Genomic DNA, 22,905 nt, shown 5'->3' on the forward strand with positions numbered 1-22,905 from the left:
TTTACTGCACTTTACTGTTGTGCCTCACAAAAACATTGGTTGATCTTTAAAGTCGTAGCCAGCCATTTTCTGAAATATGATTTCTTATACGGTCGGGAACCATGGTTCTTGCTTTTTTCTTGGTATTTTTGCCCATTTACTAATACTTCTCAGATTGAATATAAACATCCAAAATAAACGACTATCGAGAAGTAACATCGAATACTTTTTTTTTCAGATTATGTAATGCTTTCCCATAATCAGTCTATCAAACTTACTCTGTTCGCTTTTACTGCTTTTTTCTGTAGTCGTAGGTACTATATATGTTGTCCTTTTGGGGCTTAAATCTCAAATTTCAATTCTGCATTCGTTCTTTCCATGAATGCAGTTAATACTGACGAGTAAGCCCTGTATAGAGCCGCAGCTCTAGACAGGCTCTTCCGTGGCAGCAAATAAAAATGTTTACTAAAAATATTTACTGTGAAAGCAGTATATTACTTATACCCCTGTTGTGAAAAAACTTAAATATAACTTAAATATAATGGTTGTGAATTATATATATATATATATATATATATATATATATATATATATATATATATATATATATATATATATATATATATATATATATATATATATATATATATATATAATCCATTCTGTATTTCTTATGCCCTTCTTGATGTCGTGCTGGCATATAAACAAAGTGATCAAGCGTCTCGCGAGAGCTCCTGAAGCACCTTAACACATAGAGAAGCCATCTTGCTTTCTCACTCTGCTTTTCGTGTAAAGTTCAACCACTCCGCGCGCAGCTTTGCCTTTCAACTAAAGCTATTCAGTGTGTTCGAACAAAATGGCCTTAGTGTTGAAGGCGCTTTAGGAGCTCTTGCGAGACGATTGATGACTTCGTTTGTATGCCAGCACGACATCAAGAAGGGCCTAAGAAATACAAAATGGATGCAATCCTGCGTAATTTTGTTTTCAACCATATGCATCTCCTGGCTCTCTTCCTGTGCACTTTAACCCACGCAATCTGAAGGACCAGCTAGCAAATGTGCACAATGTCACTCGCAGCACGTGCGCTTAACCACTTCGTGCGTCACTACGAGCCACTCTCGTACCAGCCTGTCAACATCACGACCACGGCTCGCTGGAAGCGCTCCGCCGTCCGCGGTCAGAGCCACCTGTCCAGCGTCAAGGTCAGCTTCAGAGCCCACGACAGGCAAGCCTCATTTTGTTTCCGCTTTCTCGCCTATAAATCCGCAATCAATATCCGAGGAAGAAAATACGCGGTTTCACCAGTGTTAACCACGCTATGTTTGACTGCTGTCAAGCGCAGACCGTAGTACGGTACTAGGCTTCATTAAGGGCGACTGCGTATAGTATAATGTGTGGTTTACTATAGCCTTATGACCAGTGGGAAACTTAAGCTAGAAATCATAAAAGTATATGAAGAAGGGCCGAGGAGGAGCATAAGTCTACTAGCTAACGCTTCGACAAGTGGACTTGTCTTATACCCCTGTCACACGGGACTTCTTCTCGGCCTTTGCCGTAAAGTTGTCTTATTGCACTAAAGGAGGAAAACCGAAAAGGAGCAGCGACGCTGCTACACGGCAAATCCAAAGGAGCTAGAACGCGGCCTCCGTGAACGGTGAATGCCAAAAGTCACCGCTGTGTGTGAAGCGGCGCTAGTAACATTATGAAATTAAAGCAGACGGTAGCACTTCAGCTAAGAGTGCATTCGTTTATGTTGGAAAAAGTAGCTATCACGATAATAAACGGGCGTTCTGACGGTGAGAAACGGATATTTTGAAACAAAGTTTCTTTTTTTTTTCATCGTTCTCGGTCCGACCATGGTAGGCGCACTTTTCCGTTAAATAATAATTGGTTTTTGGGGAAAGGAAATGGTGCAGTATCTGTCTCATATATCGTTGGACACCTGAACCGCGCCGTAAGGGAAGGGATAAGGGAGGGAGTGAAAGAAGAAAGGAAGAGAGAGGTGCCGTAGTGGAGGGCTCCGGAATAATTTCGACCACCTGGGGATCTTTAACGTGCACTGACATCGCACAGCACACGAGCGTCTTAGCGTTCGGCTCCTCGTTGTGTTCGAGAAGCGTGCTTTGTTGCTTGTGTCTTTGTGCACACAAGCAAACTCAAAACACGCAATCAACAAAGAGCAAACGAAGAAAAAACAGCAAAGCGAGATGCGCAAGCACGTGTGTGTCGATGCGGCTGCTGAAAAGCGTTCAAAGTCCTTTCTTAGCAGTGTGGATGTCTTTAGTCATCGCCTCCTCTACGGTTAAGTGCACTGTAACGCAAAATTAACCATTGAATAAGATAAATTAGATATTTTTTACTGTTTCAAAACTAAAAATTGCGTCAATTTTTTATTCTTTGAGCTCGCTAGCTGGCGCTGCCGTCTGGGTTGCTCCTTTAAGCAACTTTAAGGCCGCTGACGGCCGTTTTTATTGCTACGGAACTTTATCGCAAAGGTCTCGACGCTTTGCCGTGTAGATGCGCGTCACGCGCCTTTGGGGCAAAGGACCTTAATTTCTAAGGCCTTACAAGTGCCCGTGTGACAGGGGTATTATACAGCCTGGGCGCCCAGACGAAGACAAGCGCTGTTGTCGAAACGTTGGCTGGCGTGGCTGAGGCTCCCCCTCAATTCAATTTAAGAATCGCATCTTTCTTCCCACTCTCTTCCGTTAAACTGGAAATGGTTCATGACCGTGACTGGAAATGGAACATGACAAGATTCACGAGGCATTCCTGGAGTGCTCTCAAAAGTTAGAGCTCTTGTGTCATTAGCAGTAACGGTCATTGCCTGGCTACTCGACGCCTTCAGGTATGCTGCAAATATGACTCGGTTCACATACACTGCTCATTCCTTCCTCTGGGACGGAGCTGCCTTCAGTGTCCATAAAATCTTTTGTTTCCAAGTTTATGCTCATAAATTCTTTATCTCAGCACCGTCTTTTTTTTCCTTTCCCTATTCAGGGAGTTTAAACTGAAACTTGTACGTGACCGGTCGTCTTTCTCGGACGACTTTGTCCTGGTAACTAACGGCGGCATCGTACACGCTCATCTCGACCACATCTACACCGGCTACGTTGTCGGTGAGTGCGTTTCGTAATTCTGGTACCTTTAGACATATTTTTGCGAACCAAAAGAATTGATGCAAGGACTGTTCACTTTGTTGCGAGGTGAAATCATTTTTATGCTCTTTATTGATCGCAGCTATATATTTGTTTATGGTGGTTTAACGTCCCAAAGTAGCTCAGGCTATGAAGGACGCCGTAGTGGAGGGCTCCGGATAATTTCGACCACCTGGGTTTCTTTAATGTGCACTGACATCGCACAGCACACGGGACGCCAGAATTTCGCCTCCATCGAAATTCGACCGTCGCGGCCGGGATCGAACCCGCTTCTTTCGGGTCAGCAGCCGAGCGCTATAACCACTTAGCCACCGCGACGGCACATGTAGCTATTGATAAATGGCAGTTTGCAGGAAGGAAATAATTACTCAATCAAACATTGCTATGTTTCTTCTTTATTAACTACAATTTGAGATTGCGAACGTTGCCATCTGCACTACAGCCTTTTCGCGTCCATGATAAGCTTGCCCACCTTAGCATGTTCCCGGAGAAAACATTTCTTAAAATGTCACAGCTGCCATTTGGACTACAGAATGGAACTGAAACTTGGTGACGTTAACGCGGGGTAGGGCTGGAGACAATAATGTCGATAAGATATCAGTACTTGTGCTCTGAGGGCTTAAGAGGCACCGTGAGATGAAATTGTGAACAGAGGACCTACACTGGATAAAAAGGGTTAAAAAAGGTTTGCAGTCGTCAACAGTCAAATGAGTCGACACTTCGAATGAGGTCTAAGACACGGGGATGTAAGATATCAGCTAGTTTCAATACGAGACATTCAACAGTTTGCCCTGGCCGGCTGCTTATTTAGGAAGGCAACTTTTTTTTTTTTTTAGAACTCGCTTTTGACCTCATTTTTATAAAATCCGGTTTGCGTGCGCAGTCAGAAAAAAAAAAACTCTTCTAAAAGAAAGCCCTATTTGTACACCATCGCTAAAAAGAAAAGTTCTATATGTACACCATCGCGCGAAGCTTTCGCATACCTTCCCACGCACCCCCTTTTAGCAAGCTTAATTTATGGGCCAGATGTCCGCGTGCGCAGTAGGCGGCTTGTATCATTTTCCACCCAGCGTTGCATACTTTAAAGCAAGCGGTCCTGAAAAGTTGCGCCTGACCCCAAACAGGACGAATTACCTCTGCAGGTGATAAACTTGAAAAAAGATAAAGCCTTTTCTCTTAATCTTCTCTTAATCTTAGGAGCGCATGCAGCGCGCGAAGTGGATACCGGAGATTCATTTTCATAATTTCATTCTGTATATGTATGTATATGCCTTCAATGTGCACATGTTCTGCTGCTCTGCCTTTACCGAGCCTTCGAGCATCTCGCCTTCTAGCTTTTCGCCCGAAACCCATTTCTTGTATGTCTGGAAATAAACTTTCTTCAATTCAATAAAATAAAATGCTCCAACTAAAGCTGCAGTTCGCTCATATATTTTTAATGGAAATAGCATGTGTGAAACTTATTGCTTGAACAGCGATAATTTCGTTAATCTGTGTAGAGAGACTTATACTGCTGTTCCAGTTCCCCTTTTTGACAGCGCAACGACGCCAACATTCGTCATTGTGAGATCGACAGTGATGAAATATTGCCTCCTCACACTCGCTGCCATGGCGTCTGCTACTTCCAACGAAAGCACCCACAGTACAGGTTAAAGGTCAGTGCAGGCCAGTACAGGATAAAGGACTCCGGGTGATGGAATCTAATCCAGGGCCCTTCTTTACTGTGTTCCGAAAAACTCACATCCAGCTTTGGGACATTAAACCCCACGTACAACCAAACGAAGGACGGAGAGAGGATTGTGCTAGAAAACCTGGCCACCCTATACGCAATGCTTCATGACCTCGAACGTAGCGGAATCTTGGAAAAGCGCAAACATCAGCTTAAACCATAGGAAAGGGGACAGCTTAGCTCAAAAGAAAAAAAAAGTGGTCAAGCCGAGAACAGCTTTCCTTTGGGTCAGGAACCGGGCACGCTACGCTTGTTCAGTGGCAGAAACGGAGGCCTTGTACGAGCACCTCACACCGCACAGTGGGCGGATTACATTACAGGAACATTTAGTTAATAGGGTCACTAATTTGTGTCATCAGCTGCAGCCAGCTGGTCGATGTCTGCGAAAGGGTGCACCAAGAGACCCACAAGCGAACGTAGGGTCCTTTTGACGCTATCGCGTCATAGTCCTAAGGTGTAGTTAAGTGTCCCCCAAGTTTTCTTCAGCCATTACAGGAAACGCGTCGGACTGAACAACAGTGTGGCGCTGCCTCGACCTTGGTTTCATGCAGGCGCTGCCGGCAGCCGTGTGATGGGAGCCCTGATGGGCGGCGTGTTCACCGGCCACATCGTCTTCTCCCCTGGCGACGAATTCTACGTGGAGCGGGCCAGCCGCTTCTTTGCTGCGACGTCGCCGCGGCCGTTCCATTCAGTGATCTACTCGACCCGCGACGTCACAGCTGGCGGCGCCTTCTGCGGTGCCCAAAGCCTGCGCGGAAGCCGCATGGATGCCACCCAGCGCCAACGCCACAAGTCACTTCTGAAGGCACTGAAATATCTCTGCATTTCTTTGTTTCTAAGATGGGAAAAACCGTAGGCGAAGAACAGGGGGAGGCATGCGCTCAAAGCTATGGTTAGCATGTGTTTCCCAAGCTTCCAGATGTTTCTCAAACGGGAATACCGTGCACCAGGCCTAGGGAACTCTTGCGGCCGTTAAAAAAAAAGTCAGTAGGTTCCTGGCTGCACATGATTTGACCGCGTGGTGCGTCTGCATATATGGCGAATGCTCGGAGCGTAGGATATCATTGAGGCGCCTTTAGGCACCATGCAGCTATAGCTGCAGCAAGCAACGAATAGCGCATTGTACATATATAGGGCTAAAGCGCAGACCCTGGGAACCTACCTCGAGTCCCAAACCAATCAGCATAATCTTGCTTTGGTAGCCTCCGTATAGTGTAGGTGACCCCGAGCGTTCTAGCATGCGTTAAAATTCACTGTGATGGTTTGTTGTCAATAACTGTGCTTCCTCCTCGTAATTATTGGCAGGCGCTCAGGTACTATTTAATAAAATATTATATTAAGATTAAGATGTCACGGTGGGCGCAAATAAATACGGCGCCGAACCCAGCTGCCAACAAGAGTTGCCTGGTTGTCCCGGATGAGAACAGAATGGCATCAGCATATGTAATCATCAAGCCGCCGTGGTGGCTTAGTGGTTACGGCGCTCGGCTGCTGGCCCGAAAGACGCGGGTTCGGTTCCAGCCTCGGGGGTCGAATTTTGATGGAGGAGAAATGCTAGAGTCCCATGTGCTGTGCGATGTCAGTGCACGTTAAGGAACACCAGGTGACCGAAATTTCCGGAGTCCTCCACTACGGCGTCCTTCATAGCCTGAGTCGCTTCGGGACGTTAAACCCCCATAAACCATAAACCATATATAATCATCAGAAGTGCTCTACTGCGAACGATTATTAACCGCGATCCCTCCTTCGTTGAGGCCTCGGCTTCGGCTTCACACGGTGCATGCCGTTGGGTGAAAGTGGGTGGCGCTTCTGGAAGGTGGAGCCTTCATTCGTAGCGGCTTACTAACAATAACAATAATTGTTTTTTGTGGAAAGGAAATGGCGCAGTATCTGTCTCATATATCGCTGGACACCTGAACCGCGCCGTAACGGGAGGGATAAAGGAGGGAGTGAAAGAAGAAAGGAAGAAAAAGGTGCCGTAGTGGAGGGGTCTGGGAATAATTTCGACCATCTGGGGATATTTAACGCTCCCCGCCTCGGTGGCTCAGTGGTTAGGGCGCTCGACTACTGATCCGGAGTTCCCCGGGTTCGAACCCGACCGCGGCGGCTGCGTTTTTATGGAGGAAAAACGCTAAGGCGCCCGTGTGCTGTGCGATGTCAGTGCACGTTAAAGATCCCCAGGTGGTCGAAATTATTCCGGAGCCCTCCACTACGGACCTATTCGTTCCTATCTTCTTTCACTCCCTCCTTTATCCCTTCCCTTACGGCGCGGTTCAGGTGTCCAAAGATATATGAGACAGATACTGCGCCATTTCCTTTCCCCAAAAACCAATTATTATTATTATTATACTTAACGCGCACTGACATCGCACAGCACACGGGCGCCTTAGCGTTTTTCCTCCATAAAAACGCAGCCGCCGCGGTCGGGTTCGAACCCGGGAACTCCGGATCAGTAGCCGAGCGCCTAACCACTGAGCCACCGCGGCGGGTGCAGAGGCTTCGCACGCCTCCATTTTAGGGAAATGTCGCTCATTCTGTTAACGCAGTAAAGCGTGGTTGAACAGAGGAAAGAAGAGCAGTGCAAGTGCTATCACAACAATCTCCAAAACTGTGAATTCGGGAACCGGCAAAAACGCTCGCCCCGCCGCGGTGGCTCAGTGGTTAGGGCGCTCGGCTACTGATCCGGAGTTCCCGGGTTCGAACCCGACCGCGGCGGCTGCGTTTTTATGGAGGAAAAACGATAAGGCGCCCGTGTGCTGTGCGATGTCAGTGCACGTTAAAGATCCCCAGGTGGTCGAAATTATTCCGGAGCCCTCCACTACGGACCTATTTGTTCCTCTCTTCTTTCACTCCCTCCTTTATCCCTTCCCTTACGGCGCGGTTCAGGTGTCCAACGATATATGAGACAGATACTGCGCCATTTCCTTTCCACCAAAAACCAATTATTATTAAAAACGCTCAAAATTCAAACACCCCAAACGAAAAAAAAAAACGACCGGTTTCATATGTTCGCACACTGCACCGTATCCAAGTAGACCACACCTTTTCTTGACAGCGACTTTTCCGTCCCAATCCTCGTCATTTCAGATGCTTGTCCTTTGGTCTACAATCCTGTATATCGCAATGCATGCTGCAGTGTTGGAAAAGTGGCTTATATTTGCAGGAACGACAATGATCCGCTAAATGGCCGGAACCCCTGCCTCTTTGTGACGCCTGCGTTGGCGATCGACCCGTTTGCCCGATGTGTACATTGCCACTGTAATCTGAAAACACTGCTAGTGCAGGGTACGGACGGAATCTGATGCTGTAGCGAGCAAGGCATCAATTTTTTCTGACGCGGACATGAGAACATTTTATCTACCGTATGGGGCAATCTTTCTGAGGGAGTGTGAGAGCTTGCGGATATACAACAGCCCCATGACTTTTGTGGGACCCTCCCGCCTATCTGATTCCTGCACATGCTGTATATTTTTGTTTATTTGTCAGGAGTGTGCATGACTTCCGTGACCGCCTTTGTAGGTGCCTGTGGCAACCTCCTGTATGAATTCAAATTACCTGCTTGTCAAACCTTCAGTAAACGAGTGCAGGACTTATCCTTTCTCTACTTCGTCCACTAGTGTTTTTTTTTTGCGCAAGAATTTCATTAACAAGAGCGTTTGTAAGGACCGGAGTTTTGGTCGTAATCAAAGATTTGATGACAATAAGCATTTTTATTCGAACACTATTTCATTGGAGAGTGTGGTTACTAGGCTTTAGTATGTAATCTTGCTCAGTAAGTAGATGAAAGAAAAAGGCATCCTTAAACATTTAATCACACAAACGCATTCAAAGCTCTTGCGTGATCCGCAAGTTTGTCAGGTAATGTCCCGAAAACACCGCCCTCACTGACCTAATTGTATAGAGTACACAAAAGAGGAAAGTAATGCCGTGCGCACATACGGGCACGACCAGCTCTCGCTCATAATCGACTGTTACAAAAGGTGACAGAAAGAGATGATCACAGCTTCCGCACTTTGTTCTATACACCTTCGCATGCTTTTTGCGTCTATTGGCCGCAGGCAACCAGGCGTCGTCGGTCGAAGCGTTCCTTGTTGACTCAAGCGCGCCACGTCAGCGCGGATATTGGCCAGACTCCACCGCATGGCATTCAAGGCAGGGGATGGGCGAATAGCAGCACGGCGCTTCTGCGGAGGGCCTCTTCCTCCGAGGGCCAGTCGGGATCGCCGAAGCGCGTGTGCCACCTGCACATCGGGGTGGACCACCTGCTGTTCGAGGCCGTGCTCGAGGACCTAGAGGGAGACGAGGTGCGCGCTCGCGACACCGTCATCGCCCTGGTGGCGTCGCACGTGGCCGCCGCCTCGGAGATGTTCGGTGCCACCGACTTCATGGGCGTCACCGGCATCTCGTTCGCCGTGCAGCGAGTCCAGGTATCCACTGCATCCATAGCCGCGAGGACACAGCAATGAATGTACTCAGACTAGGAGAAATCGTGGCCATTGGATTTTAATGGTACGGTATGGTACGGTATAGTACGGTACGGTACGGCACAGGGCGGTATGGTGCGGTACGGAACGGTACGGTACGGTACAGTATGGTATGGTATGGTATGGTATGGTATGGAACGGTGCGGTATGGTGCGGTACGGAATGGTGCGGTACGGTACAGTATGGTATGGTATGGAACGGTGCGTTATGGTGCGGTACGGAACGGTACGGTACGGTACAGTATGGTAGGGTGTGGTATGGTTCGAAACCCACCGCCGGACACCCACCGGTAAAAATGGGTACAAGCCACCCTCGGCCCCGCGCCCGGCTTCTTCAGCGGTGTCTGCTTGGAGGAGGCTGCGCAAACCCCGCTGCGCCTCTTTGGGGGCAAACCCACTTTCGAACACTCAGCCCGCAAAGGTGGTTTGTGTTTCACTCCCAAGTGAAGAATTCGACTCAAACGCTCTAACCAGCGTCAAGTTCAACACTAAGCGATCCGTCATCAGAAGCGACTCAGAGTATCACTGCGCTCCAGGGAAAGTGCGGTTTTTCCGGCTGTTCGACTTTGTGAGAAAAAAAAAAAGGGGGGGGGGGGGCACAAATAGGCTTCTACCGCATGAGGCGGATTTAGGGTTGCTTGACAGCGGAACTTATCTCTGATCCGTCAAGGCAACTGTGGTCCAGACGCTTCTCCCAAGCACCTCACCTATAGAAGAGCGGAGCAGTTGACCGGGGGAAATTTTGTACCCATTAAAAAACCAGTGGGTGCCCGGCGGCACTGGGGACCGAACCCAGCAGCTCCCGAATGCGAGGCAGATGCTCTACTACAAGTCCACGCTTCGGTCCTTGGATGGTATGGTATGGTGTGGTATGATAAATTTCTGAAGCAGCCTGTGATTTCTAAGGGATCGCATAAATTGGCGCTATTTATTCGCGCTAGGTACGACCGTATAGTTCAATGCCTGGTGGCCAGTTTACGTATCTACGAGGTGTATCGGTTATCATAGATACAGCAATAAATATTTGCGACGACATGCAGATTCTGGGCTATATCAGGCAGTTGATTTCCAGAGGTGAGGCGACAATGGAAAGGCTTTTACGAAGCCAAGAAACCTTGTATGAATCAGCGGAATTTATTTTGAAGTGAGGAGCAGGTGAGGTTCATCGCTCAAACGACTGCTTGCGTCACTTCCGGCTCTGCTTGCCACTCCCTGCATTTGACGGCCGCAGATCAACGACTCCAGGGCGTGCCAAGGCCAGTGGCGGCACTCAAATTCGTTCTGCCGCGAAGACCTGGACGCGACCCACTTGCTGAGCACGCTGTCGCGCAGCGATCACAGCTCCTATTGTGCTTCGTACTTGTGGACGCACCGCGCTTTTCCAGGCGGTCTTCTGGGCGTCGCTTACATCGCCGATGGACTAGGTGAGCAAGTGGTTCCCATGTTCCTACAGAACAACTTGGATCGGAACAAGCCAGAACGCCGCTGACCACAACTGCCGTTGCATTTCGGGTGCAGCATTGACAGCTGCAGCGCCCAAGCTTCCTTGATTTTTAACCGGCGTTTGTTCCCTCACCCATTCTGCCCGCTTCCGGTCTCTTAACGTTACATCTATCACTTTTCTTTCCATGGCTCGTTGCGTTGTCCTTAACTTAAGCTGAACCCATTTCGTTAGGCTCCAAGTTTTTGCCCCATAGGTGAGTACCGGTAAGATTAAGCTGTTGTGCACTTTTCACTTGAGGGTTACTGGTGAACTGCCATTCATGATCTGAGAGGATGAGCCATTTGCACATCACTCTGCGTTATTCGTGTATAAAGAAAGGAAAGGAACGCCGACCAAAGGTTTTGTTAAAACGAAGACATTTCGGCTTCCATACGGAAGCCTTGATCACTGAGCGATCAAGGCTTCCGTATGGAAGCCGAAGCGTCTTCGTTTTAACAACAACCTTTGAGTGATCAAGGCTTCCGTATGGAAGCCGAAACGTCTTCGTTTTAACAACAACCTTTGGTCGGCGTTCCTTTCCTTTCTTTATACATGAATCTTCTACCCGACCAGACGAGTTTTCGTCAGACGTTAGATTTCACTCTGCGTTGTCATCGCGTCGCACGTGTGATGCTTCCCTTGCGCAGGCTTCCCCGGAGGCATCTGCGAGCCGTTCCAGCCGGTCGTGCAGGACGGCACGGCCGTGCGCTTCTCTGGTCCCATGAGCCTCAACACGGGCATCGTCTCCTTCCAGAACCACAACGGCCGCGTCCCGCAGCGCGTCTCCGAGATAACCTTCGCTCACGAGCTGGGACACAACTTTGGGTCACCCGTGCGTTTATTGTGGATGTCTATATATATAGGCGCTGCTCGCGAGCACCGCTATTAGCATTAGGATGTGTTGCAAATAGAGATTTACTGCGATCTTCTGGCGAAAAATTCGTCGTGTGCGCGCGTGCCTGCGTGCGCACGTTCGCCCGTAGCTAGTTTGCATTGCGTGTGTTTGCAAGTGTCCAAAGGCTGTCTTTATGACTGTTCGCTCACGGTCGAAAAAAAGCGACAGAACCGTGTAAAAACCACAACATTTTTTGTAGTTTTGCCGTAACGACAGATTTTCTGTTGCTTTCTAGCATTTTTCTGTAGTACTGTAGTCCTTTTCTGTAGTCGGTAATTCTGTAATACTTTTTTGTAGTTACTGCACAAAATTCTATTCTCACTAAAACAATTTCTGTTGTAAGGTTTTCCTCAAAAACATTACAGAAAATGTGTTGTGGCAACAGAAACTTTTTGTCGTGTTTTCTCGCCTGACTGTTCATTCTTATTTAGATCTGGCGGCCAAGGTAGTGCGCGAACAAGCGTAACGCTCTCAGCACGGCTTGTGTACCGACCCGGTAGCGTTACCACCATCTCCACGTCCACCTTACCTTATTTACCTTGCTGTAGGCGCTTCATCATTGGCAGTCAGGTTAGGTGCACTACAGGACCGATACATAATTCCCCCAATTATCTCCGATCGCCGCCGCCTTGACCCACCACGATAACCTTAGCCAAACAAACTTCTTCACTTAACCTGAACTGATGTCTCCATCGAGTACTTTTCCATCCCGCTGGTATGTTCTCTCTCACTAATCGATTAAAATGTTAGAGGATAAACAAAAGCAAATAATGAGACTATGGTCAGCTGGGAGCTTCATCATCGGCCAACCCGTCTCACATCACCCATTCGCTCGCTCTTTTGTTTTAAGCCTCACTTCTAGCCCTTTTCTGAGCTTCCCGGTTTCGGCCCCACAGATGGTATATTAGCAAAATACATAGGTTATGCGCATTCATTCTTAGATATATTACTAAGCTAATGTTCACAGTATGGCAGCTGTTTCCGGATGCATTCAGCCACATCCTTACCACGGGGATCAGCCCTATCGTACATTTTCATCATGGCATTCAGCCTCAATACCGACTGAAATTCGACGGCGTCGAAATGCTGCAGCACTCACACCTGATACCTCTTCGCCGCTGGTGGCGCTACGAGGCTGTACGAAACGTTGCCGGGCGATTCACTCCTTACTGATTGCACATATTTTATCTGGGTTTTTCGCCGGGAAGTGACCCCTGGCAGCGAATTTCGCTCGCTCTTGACGCCGAATATCTTTGTGCGAACAAACGTGATCACTGCTGCCTTCATTTCCAGCAGAAAGAGCAGGAGCTTTTAAAGGGGCCGCCAAACAGATGACGAAAACAAACGGTGGAATTTCTGTAGCTTTCTTTATTTTAGCTGCATTTCAATCAGTGTAGATAGTCTCGGCATTGGATTATAGGCTGCTTGCATCTATATATTGCTTGAAGCTGCATTCTGAGGTCGTCCTGCAGCATGACTACTTACCGGTGTGCGTTCCTGGCGGCGATGAGGGCAACTACATCATGTTCGCCAACGCCCAGACTGGCATTGGCTCCAACAACCGCAAGTTTTCGCCCTGCAGTGTCGAATACATTTCCGTCGTCCTCGACGACATGCTCACGGGCGAGGGCACGCGCCCCAACTGCTTCCAAGGTGGGCAGCTTTGGCATACGCATGTTGTGCCATTAAGCGCCTGAGTGTTTCTTATAACAAAGGAAGCCCCATTCTAGGTCTGCTTTGGCTCCATCAGGCTTTCAAGCGCTACGTACAAAATAGCTGACTGACCCTGATTTTTCCGCGTCTTCCTGCTTTGCGTGCGTGCGTGTCAACTAAAGTTAGCTATTAATTTTCTACAGTAATGCGCAAAATTTTATACGAGGCGCTACAACGGTTATTAATAGAAAGATGGGAGCACCAGGATTTGTGAAATAAGCATTAGAATGGTCCTGGAATCGCACTATTTTTATTCCCTCCGAAGATGCACCTGCCCATAGGAAAGCCAGAATGTATTATTGCGGTTGAAACATCTGTCTGCTTGACTATGTCGAAACAGGTCGAAGGGCGTTCTACTAATCTCACTGTTTCAAGCCATAATGCTTACTGCATTCGCCAGCTAACCCAAAAAAGCACCATAGTTACACATGTAAAGCGTGCTCTAATTGTCTATAACAATGAATCGCAGATAGTTGTCGCACGTTTTCAGAAAATGCTGCGAGTTCGCAATGTACACAACTGTGTGCATTAAAGAGTTAAGAAGTGAGGTTTTTTGGGTGTCACCAAGCTGAGTTCCCATTCACGATAACACCACGCAGCAGCAAACGAGAAATTGAGGACGGAAACCTTCACAATGCTTTTGCATTTAGAATACAATACGAGCGGTCAAGCTATGACTGCCACTTATTCAACTTTTTTTTCTTATGAGCGTGTGTACATGTGCCCTCCTCTACCATTATTTCTTCGAAGAGGCACTATAAGGACAACCTCATCCAGTTGCCGTACTTAGTAAAAACTGCTTTTTTTTCTTTGTTGCTGTGCTAATGATTGTTCGGCCGCAAAAGACGCAATTGTTGCTGAGTAGTTTGAATTAAAAAGAAAAAAAATTATCTGCCGCCAATCAGGACGCCATCGCAGAAAAGGACTCTGTGATCGGCGTTAGGAAGGCAATGTCGGTATAGGCTATAGCTTCATGGGATACGCACACACAAAAACTGTCATGGCGTTCCCACAGTTTGCTCGAGAAAACGGTCGACGGTATTCATATCTATATTCGACCTTTTGTAGTTTTACTAGCTTACAAATGCTCGGCTTTCAATGAAAATTGCCTCTTTGTCACCAGAAGAACGCGGTAACCTAACGAAACAGGCCAACTTCAGCCTGTCCTCGTTGTTTTTGCGGCCCTTCTTTGTGTCGCAGAGCCGACGGGTCCCTTCTGCGGAAACCTGATCCGCGAAGGCTCAGAGGAGTGCGACTGCGGCTACAACCTGTTCGAGTGCCGAGACAAGTGCTGCCATTCGCGCAGGCACCCCAAGCACTGCACCCTCACCGCTGGCGCCAAATGCAGGCGAGGGTCCCCGCTGCACTCCCTCCTGTCCTCCCGCCACCCGCCAGTCCCTCCAGGCCCATGGATAAGCTCGTTAATCAAATCAAATCAAAAAAGTTTATTCAAACACCGCGAGATGCTTAGGGGCGCGAACAGCAAGCCTCAAAAACGCTTGAAGGGGTCGGTGCACCATACAAGGCATACAGCTGAAAGCGCGGAATGGTGCAAAACAGAGATTACCCCCCGCGGTGGCTCAGTGGTCAGGGCGCTCGGCTACTGATCCGGAGTTCCCGGGTTCGAACCCGACCGCGGCGGCTGCGTTTTTATGGAGGAAAAACGCTAAGGCGCCCGTGTGCTGTGCGATGTCAGTGCACGTTAAAGATCACCAGGTGGTCGAAATTAATCCGGAGCCCTCTACTGCGGCACCTAATTCTTCCTTTCTTCTTTCACTCCCTCTCTTATCCCTTCCCTTACGGCGCGGTTCAGGTGTCCAACGATATATGAGACAGATACTGCGCCATTTCCTTCCCCAAAAAACCAATTAATTAATAATTAAAACAGAGAATGCATTTGCAGAACGCAGCTGCTCACAAAGAGAAGCGCGTATAGAAAGCTAGAAGCAAACGTAATGCAAATCCCAAATGCATGCGATTTCAGGCTGGGAAACTCGGCTCTTCACGAGCAGGCTCGTGAGGAGCCGGGCAAGGTGCCGGGCATGCAAGCCCCAACGGCCGGCACGTGGTCGCAACTGCGGGATGGTGGGCAATACGTCCATACTTAATAGTACCGCCCTACCCTTCAGTGCTCAGAGCACCTGCTGGCCTCAGTACCGCCCTACCCTTCAGTGCTCAGAGCAGCTGCTGGCCTCTTCATGAGAATGTGTGGGAAAATTAGTAACAAAACCTTCTAAAAACAACTCTTGAAAATTCGCAACGTAAAACAAAACATCAAACAATTAAGCCGCAGTAGTTCATTCTAGTGTGGTTAAATTTATGTTAGATGGCAATAAAAATTGGAAGGCAAATGACGCAATGGTAATCGATTACTTTTCTGTAACCTTGATCACTGTAGTCAAATACATTTTAGATGGAGTGATTGTAGTAGTACTCGGTTACTTATTTCGTGTAACGTCCACAAGACAGCCATTAACGCTGTCGCGTCATACCCTTAAGGTGGAGCTTACGTGTTCCGACAAGTTTTTTAGAGGCAAAGGCACCGGCACGAAGAAACTTTAGTGTCCGTGTCACTTCAATAAAATTTAGGAAGCTAAACGCCAAAAGCCTCGTAATTTGCTTTTGACCCTTACTCGCATGTTATTCCAGCCCCAGCAACGAAGCCTGCTGCACTGAGAACTGCACCTTTTACGGACCTACGGTGCTATGCAGGCCAGAAGACGACTGCCAGCATGAGGCGTTTTGCAAGTATCCTTACATCAGTGCCTGCCCAAGGCTAGATACGGCACATTTTATGTCTATGACACTTGGTCCCAGTTTTTATGTCTGTGAGGCAACATCTCATAGCATTACTAAGCGTGTCTCCAATTGTGCAGTTCCCATTTTTTTAACTTCCAAAGACGGGAAGAGTGAAAAGAAGCTTTGGACTTGTAACGCAGCTCCCGGAACCCTGAATCTGAGCGCAGCAGATCGTGGAGTAGAGACGACGTGAAAATACACCTCCTTGAGCATTTATAAGTCATTGCGATCGAGGATTCCATGTTCAAGCGGCCAACTCAGAGCCTGCGCAGCATTTTGGTTCTTGTTTCTTCACGCGCTAATAAGCAAGATTTACTGGTTGCTGCTGCAACAGAAACCATTCGAAATCTATAGAACGAGCATAAGCTCTAGACAGCATGAGCGGTTCCTTAATTACCACGCTGATAATAAATTCGGACAGTTAGTCTAAAAGAAAACGTCAAATGACAGGACTGGAAGTTTAGCCCAACGTAAAGGTATCAAGGACAACTTCTTCGCCTTCGTATTCGCGTGTCGCGGTGTATTCCAGTCACCTAGATTCCGATGTCAGCGCCAGTAAGGGCCCAAACAACCGACGACTACAAACCGACGAGAAAAAAAATTGAAGCCAATGATTTTGCGTGCTTCTTGTTTGGGACAGGTGGAAGAATCAACCTGTGGTGTGTTAACTGTCAGAGAAACTACCACCTTTACACCTCATGAATGTATCGCCTCATTAAAAATAAACTGAGGACAAAGTGGCCCGGCATCGACAGGGTATCATGCTCTAATAACAAAGAGACGACTGTCACCGAAAACAGGGCAAGGCTAGAAAAAAAAAAAAAAACGAAACACAGGTGTCGCCATCACCGGCTGCTATTGGAAGTAAAATGTGTGCGTTGACACTGATTTTTAGCCGCAGATCCCAGAAGCTGCGCTGCACCATCATGCACATCAAAACAGTGGCAACCCGTCATTTTCGGTTAGGACGTCAAGCGTTTGAGTGGACTGGCGAGAAGGTTTTTAAATACAATTTTCTCGCCGATAAATGCGTCTATAGCTGCCGAACAAACATCAGCATATCTCTAAACAGCCAGAGAATCAATTAATAAAGCGAACAATAATTTGATGGAGATCGCACTCACTTGCCTCTGTCAGACCATAGCTGGGGTGCCGTGGGTCTGAACATTGTACGGTTCATGATGAGCCTGACGAACGCGAGCGCAAGTCCCCAATTCATTAACACCGCCGCGGTGGCTCAGTGGTTACGGCGCTCGACTACTGATCCGGAGTTCCCGGGTTCGAACCCGACCGCGGCGGCTGCGTTTTTATGGAGGAAAAACGCTAAGGCGCCCGTGTGCTGTGCGATGTCAGTGCACGTTAAAGATCCCCAGGTGGTCGAAATTATTCCGGAGCCCTCCACTACGGACCTCATTCTTCCTTTCTTCTTTCACTCCCTCCTTTATCCCTTCCCTTACGGCGCGGTTCAGGTGTCCAAAGATATATGAGACAGATACTGCGCCATTTCCTTTCCCCCAAAACCAATTATTATTATTATCAGGCTTTCGCGGAAACCTCAACACGCATGACGGTATATAGAATCATCGCGAAAATGAAGCATGTCACCGCAATCTCTCAATAACCGCAGCCCTTGTTCCGTGGTTCCCGAAAAGATGTGTATTTTAAATGCATTGCGAAGGCAAGATAACCGATGGTCGTTAAGGGTAACGGACCGGATTCCAGGGGAAGGGAAGCGTAGGAGAGGGCGGCAGGAAGTTATAGGTGGGCGGGTGAGATTAGGTAGTTTGCAGGGATAACGTGGCCGCAGCCGGTACGGGACCGGTTAACTTCAGGTAGAGATATATGTGAGAGGTCTTTGTCCTGCAGTTTGCAGGCTGATGGTGATGATGCATTTTTTGCGAGAAAGTAGAAAACACACCTTGACGGAGCCCTCACGATGGCTCGACAACAGCGGAGCCAGCGGCGAGTGCCCGGCATCGAATTGGAAACCCGATGGAACGCTTTGCAACAACGGCACGCAGCTGTGCGAGTCCGGAGACTGCCGGCAGTCGGTGTGCCGCTTGTACAACCTGCAACAGTGCTACCTCACGGGCCCGCACCACACGCCCGACGAGATGTGCCTGATCGCCTGCACAGAAGGCCGTGAGTTCGTGCTTTAGGCACCCTTATCTCCTACTTGTTCACCTCATCTCCCGCGATCTGCGACATCAAGTTGTCTGAGCCAACAATGATACAGATCCCCTGGCAAAACGTCCTTACGACGGGCTCTATACGCGCTGTAAAACAGCGTCAAGGCCGACTTGCTGAAGATTTGGAGCCATCGCAAAATGTCGGCCCAATGTGTAGGCCGTGACGCACCGCTGGTGACTGATCGCAAGAATGTAGTCACTGGCCATATGTACTGTCCCACTGAAAAATATCTGAGTCACGTAGTTAGCTTCCAGGGCTTTGCTGAGCGACTCGCTTATTCCAACCACAGCGCTCCAAATCCATGGCGGGGGAAGAGAACATTTCTTCTTCCACATTCAAAGATATTAAGTAACATGGCTGAAACAACGGCTCCCCGATAGGGCCCACCGGAAAACCTGGTGGTCAGAAAGCTAACGAAAAAAGCACTAAAAGTGACTTCAGCATGAACACCACTTGTAGACGCATAGCTGACGTCAACCGCTCAATCGCGCAACATTCTTCGACGACTATACACCAGCTCCAGTGTGGAACTGCATGGACTGCCGCCATGACCGCTATCACCAGGTCATGAGCAGGTTAAGGCTGTTTTTTGCGATGTAGGAACGACACTGAAGTCTTGTGGTTTATACCGGTCACGTATACATGCAGCATTGCGCATACTTTTAGAGATCCAGATATGTCGCAGTACGCGCCATCTGCAAAAACAGTTTTCTTTTCACGAAGCTAATCGTTCCGGCAAGAATCTGAAACTGGACGGCTTTTCTACCACTTTTCTAAACGTAGCTATCAGAAAAAAATAAATGATATTCGCACGCAACATGTGTAGCGTACGATATAGACAAGTTGGAAACTCGGGAATAAACCCTCAATTCTCCAAACTTCCCTGAACCAAAGAGTTTTAAGTTTACACTGAGTTACTCAGGCGCGCCGCCACTGCGGGCGTCCTCGGACGGCTGCGGTGGGCCGATGTCTTAAGTTTCCTCAGTATACATGCCCCCGAAAATTCATGATGATGCGGTATCTATAGCGTGAGCAGAATAGTTCACTCACGAATGCTCTTTGTTACCTCTTGTTGAGCCTTCTCCAAGCCCTCATAAGCAACTGCCATCACGTCGACGCAGCGAATGAGCTTTTATGGTCGGGGCGTTCTACGCAGTGCCAGGCAGCGAGTGCCTCGAGGCGTGCAAAATAGACCGCATGAGAGCCCTCTGCCACAAGCGCCTGGAGCCAGGGGCCGCGTGCGCTGACTTACAGGGCTACTGCGACTCGTTCCGACGCTGCCGATTCATCAATGCCGAGGGCTCGCTGGCCAGGTTGCATCTGCTGCGCTTCGACATAAGCAGTTTCATCGAGGCTGCCCTGGTAAGGGACGCTCTCCGCGGACACTTCGAACTTGTCTCCAATAAGTGCCCTTGTCCGCTGCTTTGTTTCTCAGGTCTAAGGCGGAAATTTCAGAGCAAGGGATTGAAATTATGGTCTTCACCTTAGCTCAGAGATCACGCGTAGTGGAAAGGTGCCCGAACGCTACCCTACACTCTAAACTTAGAAAGGAGTGTTTCTAGCACACCCTTTTAAAGGGAGTGGGCTAGAGGTCAGCTTACTCTCTTTCACTCCCATATAGGCGTATTCATGTTTACAGTGTACGGCATCCCCCCAAAGCCCATAGTGTTTGTCTTGCGCGCAGATATGCAGTATTAAATGATTATTAAACATGCACCCGTTAGGGACAATGTGTAGATTGTTAGCATCCTCAACGCGGCTTCATGCACAGTGGATACGAAACAGTGCCACAATCAAGCTATTTCGAGCCTTTCAGCTAAAAAAAAAATACTCATATCTATATGCTGTCTCTAAAAATAACTAGCACGCGCTGACAGGTACGTAGCAGCAGTGGATCGAGTGCGGAACGGATAACTTTGTCCCTGTGGCCACATCGAAGTCCTGCAATCACAGAGCGAAGGGTGTATTCGGAGGCAACTCTTGAAAGGAACTTGAAAGAGAGCGGGGTGTTCCTGCTTAGGGCGTTTTATGATTGAGAAAAAAAAATGGTGATTTTGGCTCTGCCATGCAAGTCTTCTCCCTTCGAGATTGAAGGAAAGGCTTTGCTTCTCTCGGCTCACCCTTAAACCCACACCAAGTCCACCTTTCTTGTACATCACTCTTGAATGTGAGGCAAGTGTGGAATATTGTAAAAAACTGTTAAGCACTCATTGATGCGAATGGTCAAACTCCGATGCGAAGCAAAATGTTGCTTTCAAAGTTTCTCCTGCGTTCGCACCGAGCAGCTAAGACAGTCATAGAAAACCAAATGGCGGCGCGTTTCTGACAATAGCAGAAAATCAAAAGCGCCCCGAAAAGGGATCTGCGGATATACTGATTGCTATGGTGCAACCTTACGATATGCGAAGCGTTCATAATTAGCTTTAGTTGAAAAAAAAAATGCGCTTGTCCAGTATTTCCAAGTGCGAATCACACTCACTGCGAAACTCCCGCAGCCCATCTGCAAAGTCAAACTGGGAAGCGCGCAGTCTGTCTCGTTCCCTCTGGCAGTGAAATAAACTGCATGCACCTCACGATGATGATGACGACGCGCTCGCGTCAGCATGACGCCTCCGAAAACTCGCCGTAGGAGTTGCGTAACTTGCGTAACAGGTTATGTGGCGCAAGAACTTCGTTACCACACGGATCTATGTCATTCGATTGCGCAGAGGTACTGGTACCTGACCGGCCTGGGTTTGCTGGTGAGCAGCGCTGCTACGGTGGCCGTCATCCGAGCCTGCGCGGTGCACACCCCGAGCACCAACCCCGTGTTGTGGCCCAACCGGAAGATCAGCGACAGCATCCGCCACCCGCTGGACTTCCTCAGAGATTTCGCCGGCCTGTGACGTCACTTCGCGCGGCGCCAGATGCCTGAGCACTCCCCAGCAGTTAACGGCCTCGATAGAGCTTGTCGTCTGCAGTGCCGAACGGGTGGAACAACAGAGCAGCCCGAATATTTCTGCGCGACGACCTCTATACAGCTTCGACAAACAGCACAGGAACGGAAAATGATATACACCAATGTCTGTTATCAACGTGGCTAACAATTTGAAGAGTTCAACATGTTCATCTCACGACGCAGTTAGAGCGCTATCCTCTGTAAGCTATAAGATGCAGTCCCTCGTGCGGAACTTCAATCGAAACGAATTCTTTTGCGATGTCTAATTTAATGTCATGTATACTTCATGCGTTACTGACGGCCCAATGTTTGTGATCTTTTATCAAAAAAAAAGAAGGCGGATACTCACGTCAAGGCGTGCAGCTGAGGAAAATGCATAATGGTGCAGCAAGCACTTCCTTCGCTGAGACCGGAGAAGACAACATGCGGCACAACAGACCACGCGTGCGATATATTCATCTCCTCCTTGGAAAGATAAACACAAAATCTAAACTTGTCACATTGCAGTGTCCTGTACAGCCTTCGTTCTCACAAAGTGGTCAATACTGTTTTTTGTTGTCTGGTGCCTGCGGGCCACGTGCAGATTTAATGCACCAAGAGAGAATAACATCTGTAAATATTTGTTAAAATTTTATTTTGTACGCTAAATTCTGTTTATGCCTGTGCGATGTCAGTGCACGTTAAAGATCCCCAGGTGGTCCAAATTATTCCGCAGCCCTCCACAACGGGCCTCCTTATTCCTTTGTTCTTTCACTCCCTCCTTTATCCCTTCCCTTACGGCGCGGTTCATGTGTCCAACGATATACGAGACAGATACCGCGCCATTTCCTTTCCCCAAAAAACAATTATTATTATTATTATTATTATTATTATTATTATTATTATTATTATTATTATTATTATTATTATTATTATTATTATATTATTATTATTATTATTATTATTATTATTATTATTATTATTTAATTTTTTTTTAACTAAAACTGGTTTTTGGGGAAAGGAAGTGCCGCAGTATCTGTCTCGCCTATCGGTGGACATCTGAACCGCGCCTTAAAGGAAGGGATAAAGAAGGGAGTGAGAGAAGAGGTGGCGTAGGGGAGGGTTTCGATGGAGGCGAAACGCTATGGCGCCCATGTGCTGTGCGTTGTCAGTGCACGTTAAAGATCCCCAGGTGGTCGAAATTATTCACTTTTTTTCACAGTTACCATTTTGCGGGTAACGTGAAACATGCACCGACCAGTCTGTTGCGAAGTACAGAAAAAAAATGAATGTGGATTAGCCCAGCTAATCCAGGAAATACAAAGCGAAAGATGTCGGCGTTCACTGTGTTCATTGGCGTTGGCGTTGACAATGTTCTACACGGAATGGCTTTGAGCAAAGGAAGGGCGCATAACTGGCTCCCTGCATATGCGGACGCCTCATTCGTGCTTTGATACATGTGCCGGTGGTGAGAGAGAGAGAGATGTGGCCTGAATGCATTAGCGCGTACACCGTTGTGGCTGACATGCGGCACTGCAGCAATAGCTAGGCCGCAGCGT

At 48.1% G+C, this 22,905-nt stretch overlaps 1 protein-coding gene across 1 annotated transcript; it reads left to right on the top strand.

The window, feature by feature from the left end:
* Positions 1-1,043: 1,043 nt before the first annotated feature.
* LOC144095206 (disintegrin and metalloproteinase domain-containing protein 10-like) lies at positions 1,044-21,798 on the top strand. The gene is made up of 13 exons (XM_077628993.1): positions 1,044-1,204; positions 2,980-3,098; positions 5,418-5,671; positions 8,925-9,293; positions 10,581-10,773; positions 11,480-11,664; positions 13,200-13,380; positions 14,641-14,788; positions 15,425-15,484; positions 16,090-16,188; positions 18,191-18,381; positions 19,586-19,791; positions 21,138-21,798. Exons 1-13 carry the CDS (start codon positions 1,044-1,046, stop codon positions 21,312-21,314), a joined length of 2,343 nt encoding a protein of 780 aa, XP_077485119.1. The 3' UTR covers positions 21,315-21,798.
* Positions 21,799-22,905: the final 1,107 nt, after the last annotated feature.

Source organism: Amblyomma americanum, chromosome 6 (assembly GCF_052857255.1).
Source record: "Amblyomma americanum isolate KBUSLIRL-KWMA chromosome 6, ASM5285725v1, whole genome shotgun sequence".
Lineage (NCBI taxonomy): Eukaryota > Metazoa > Arthropoda > Arachnida > Ixodida > Ixodidae > Amblyomma > Amblyomma americanum.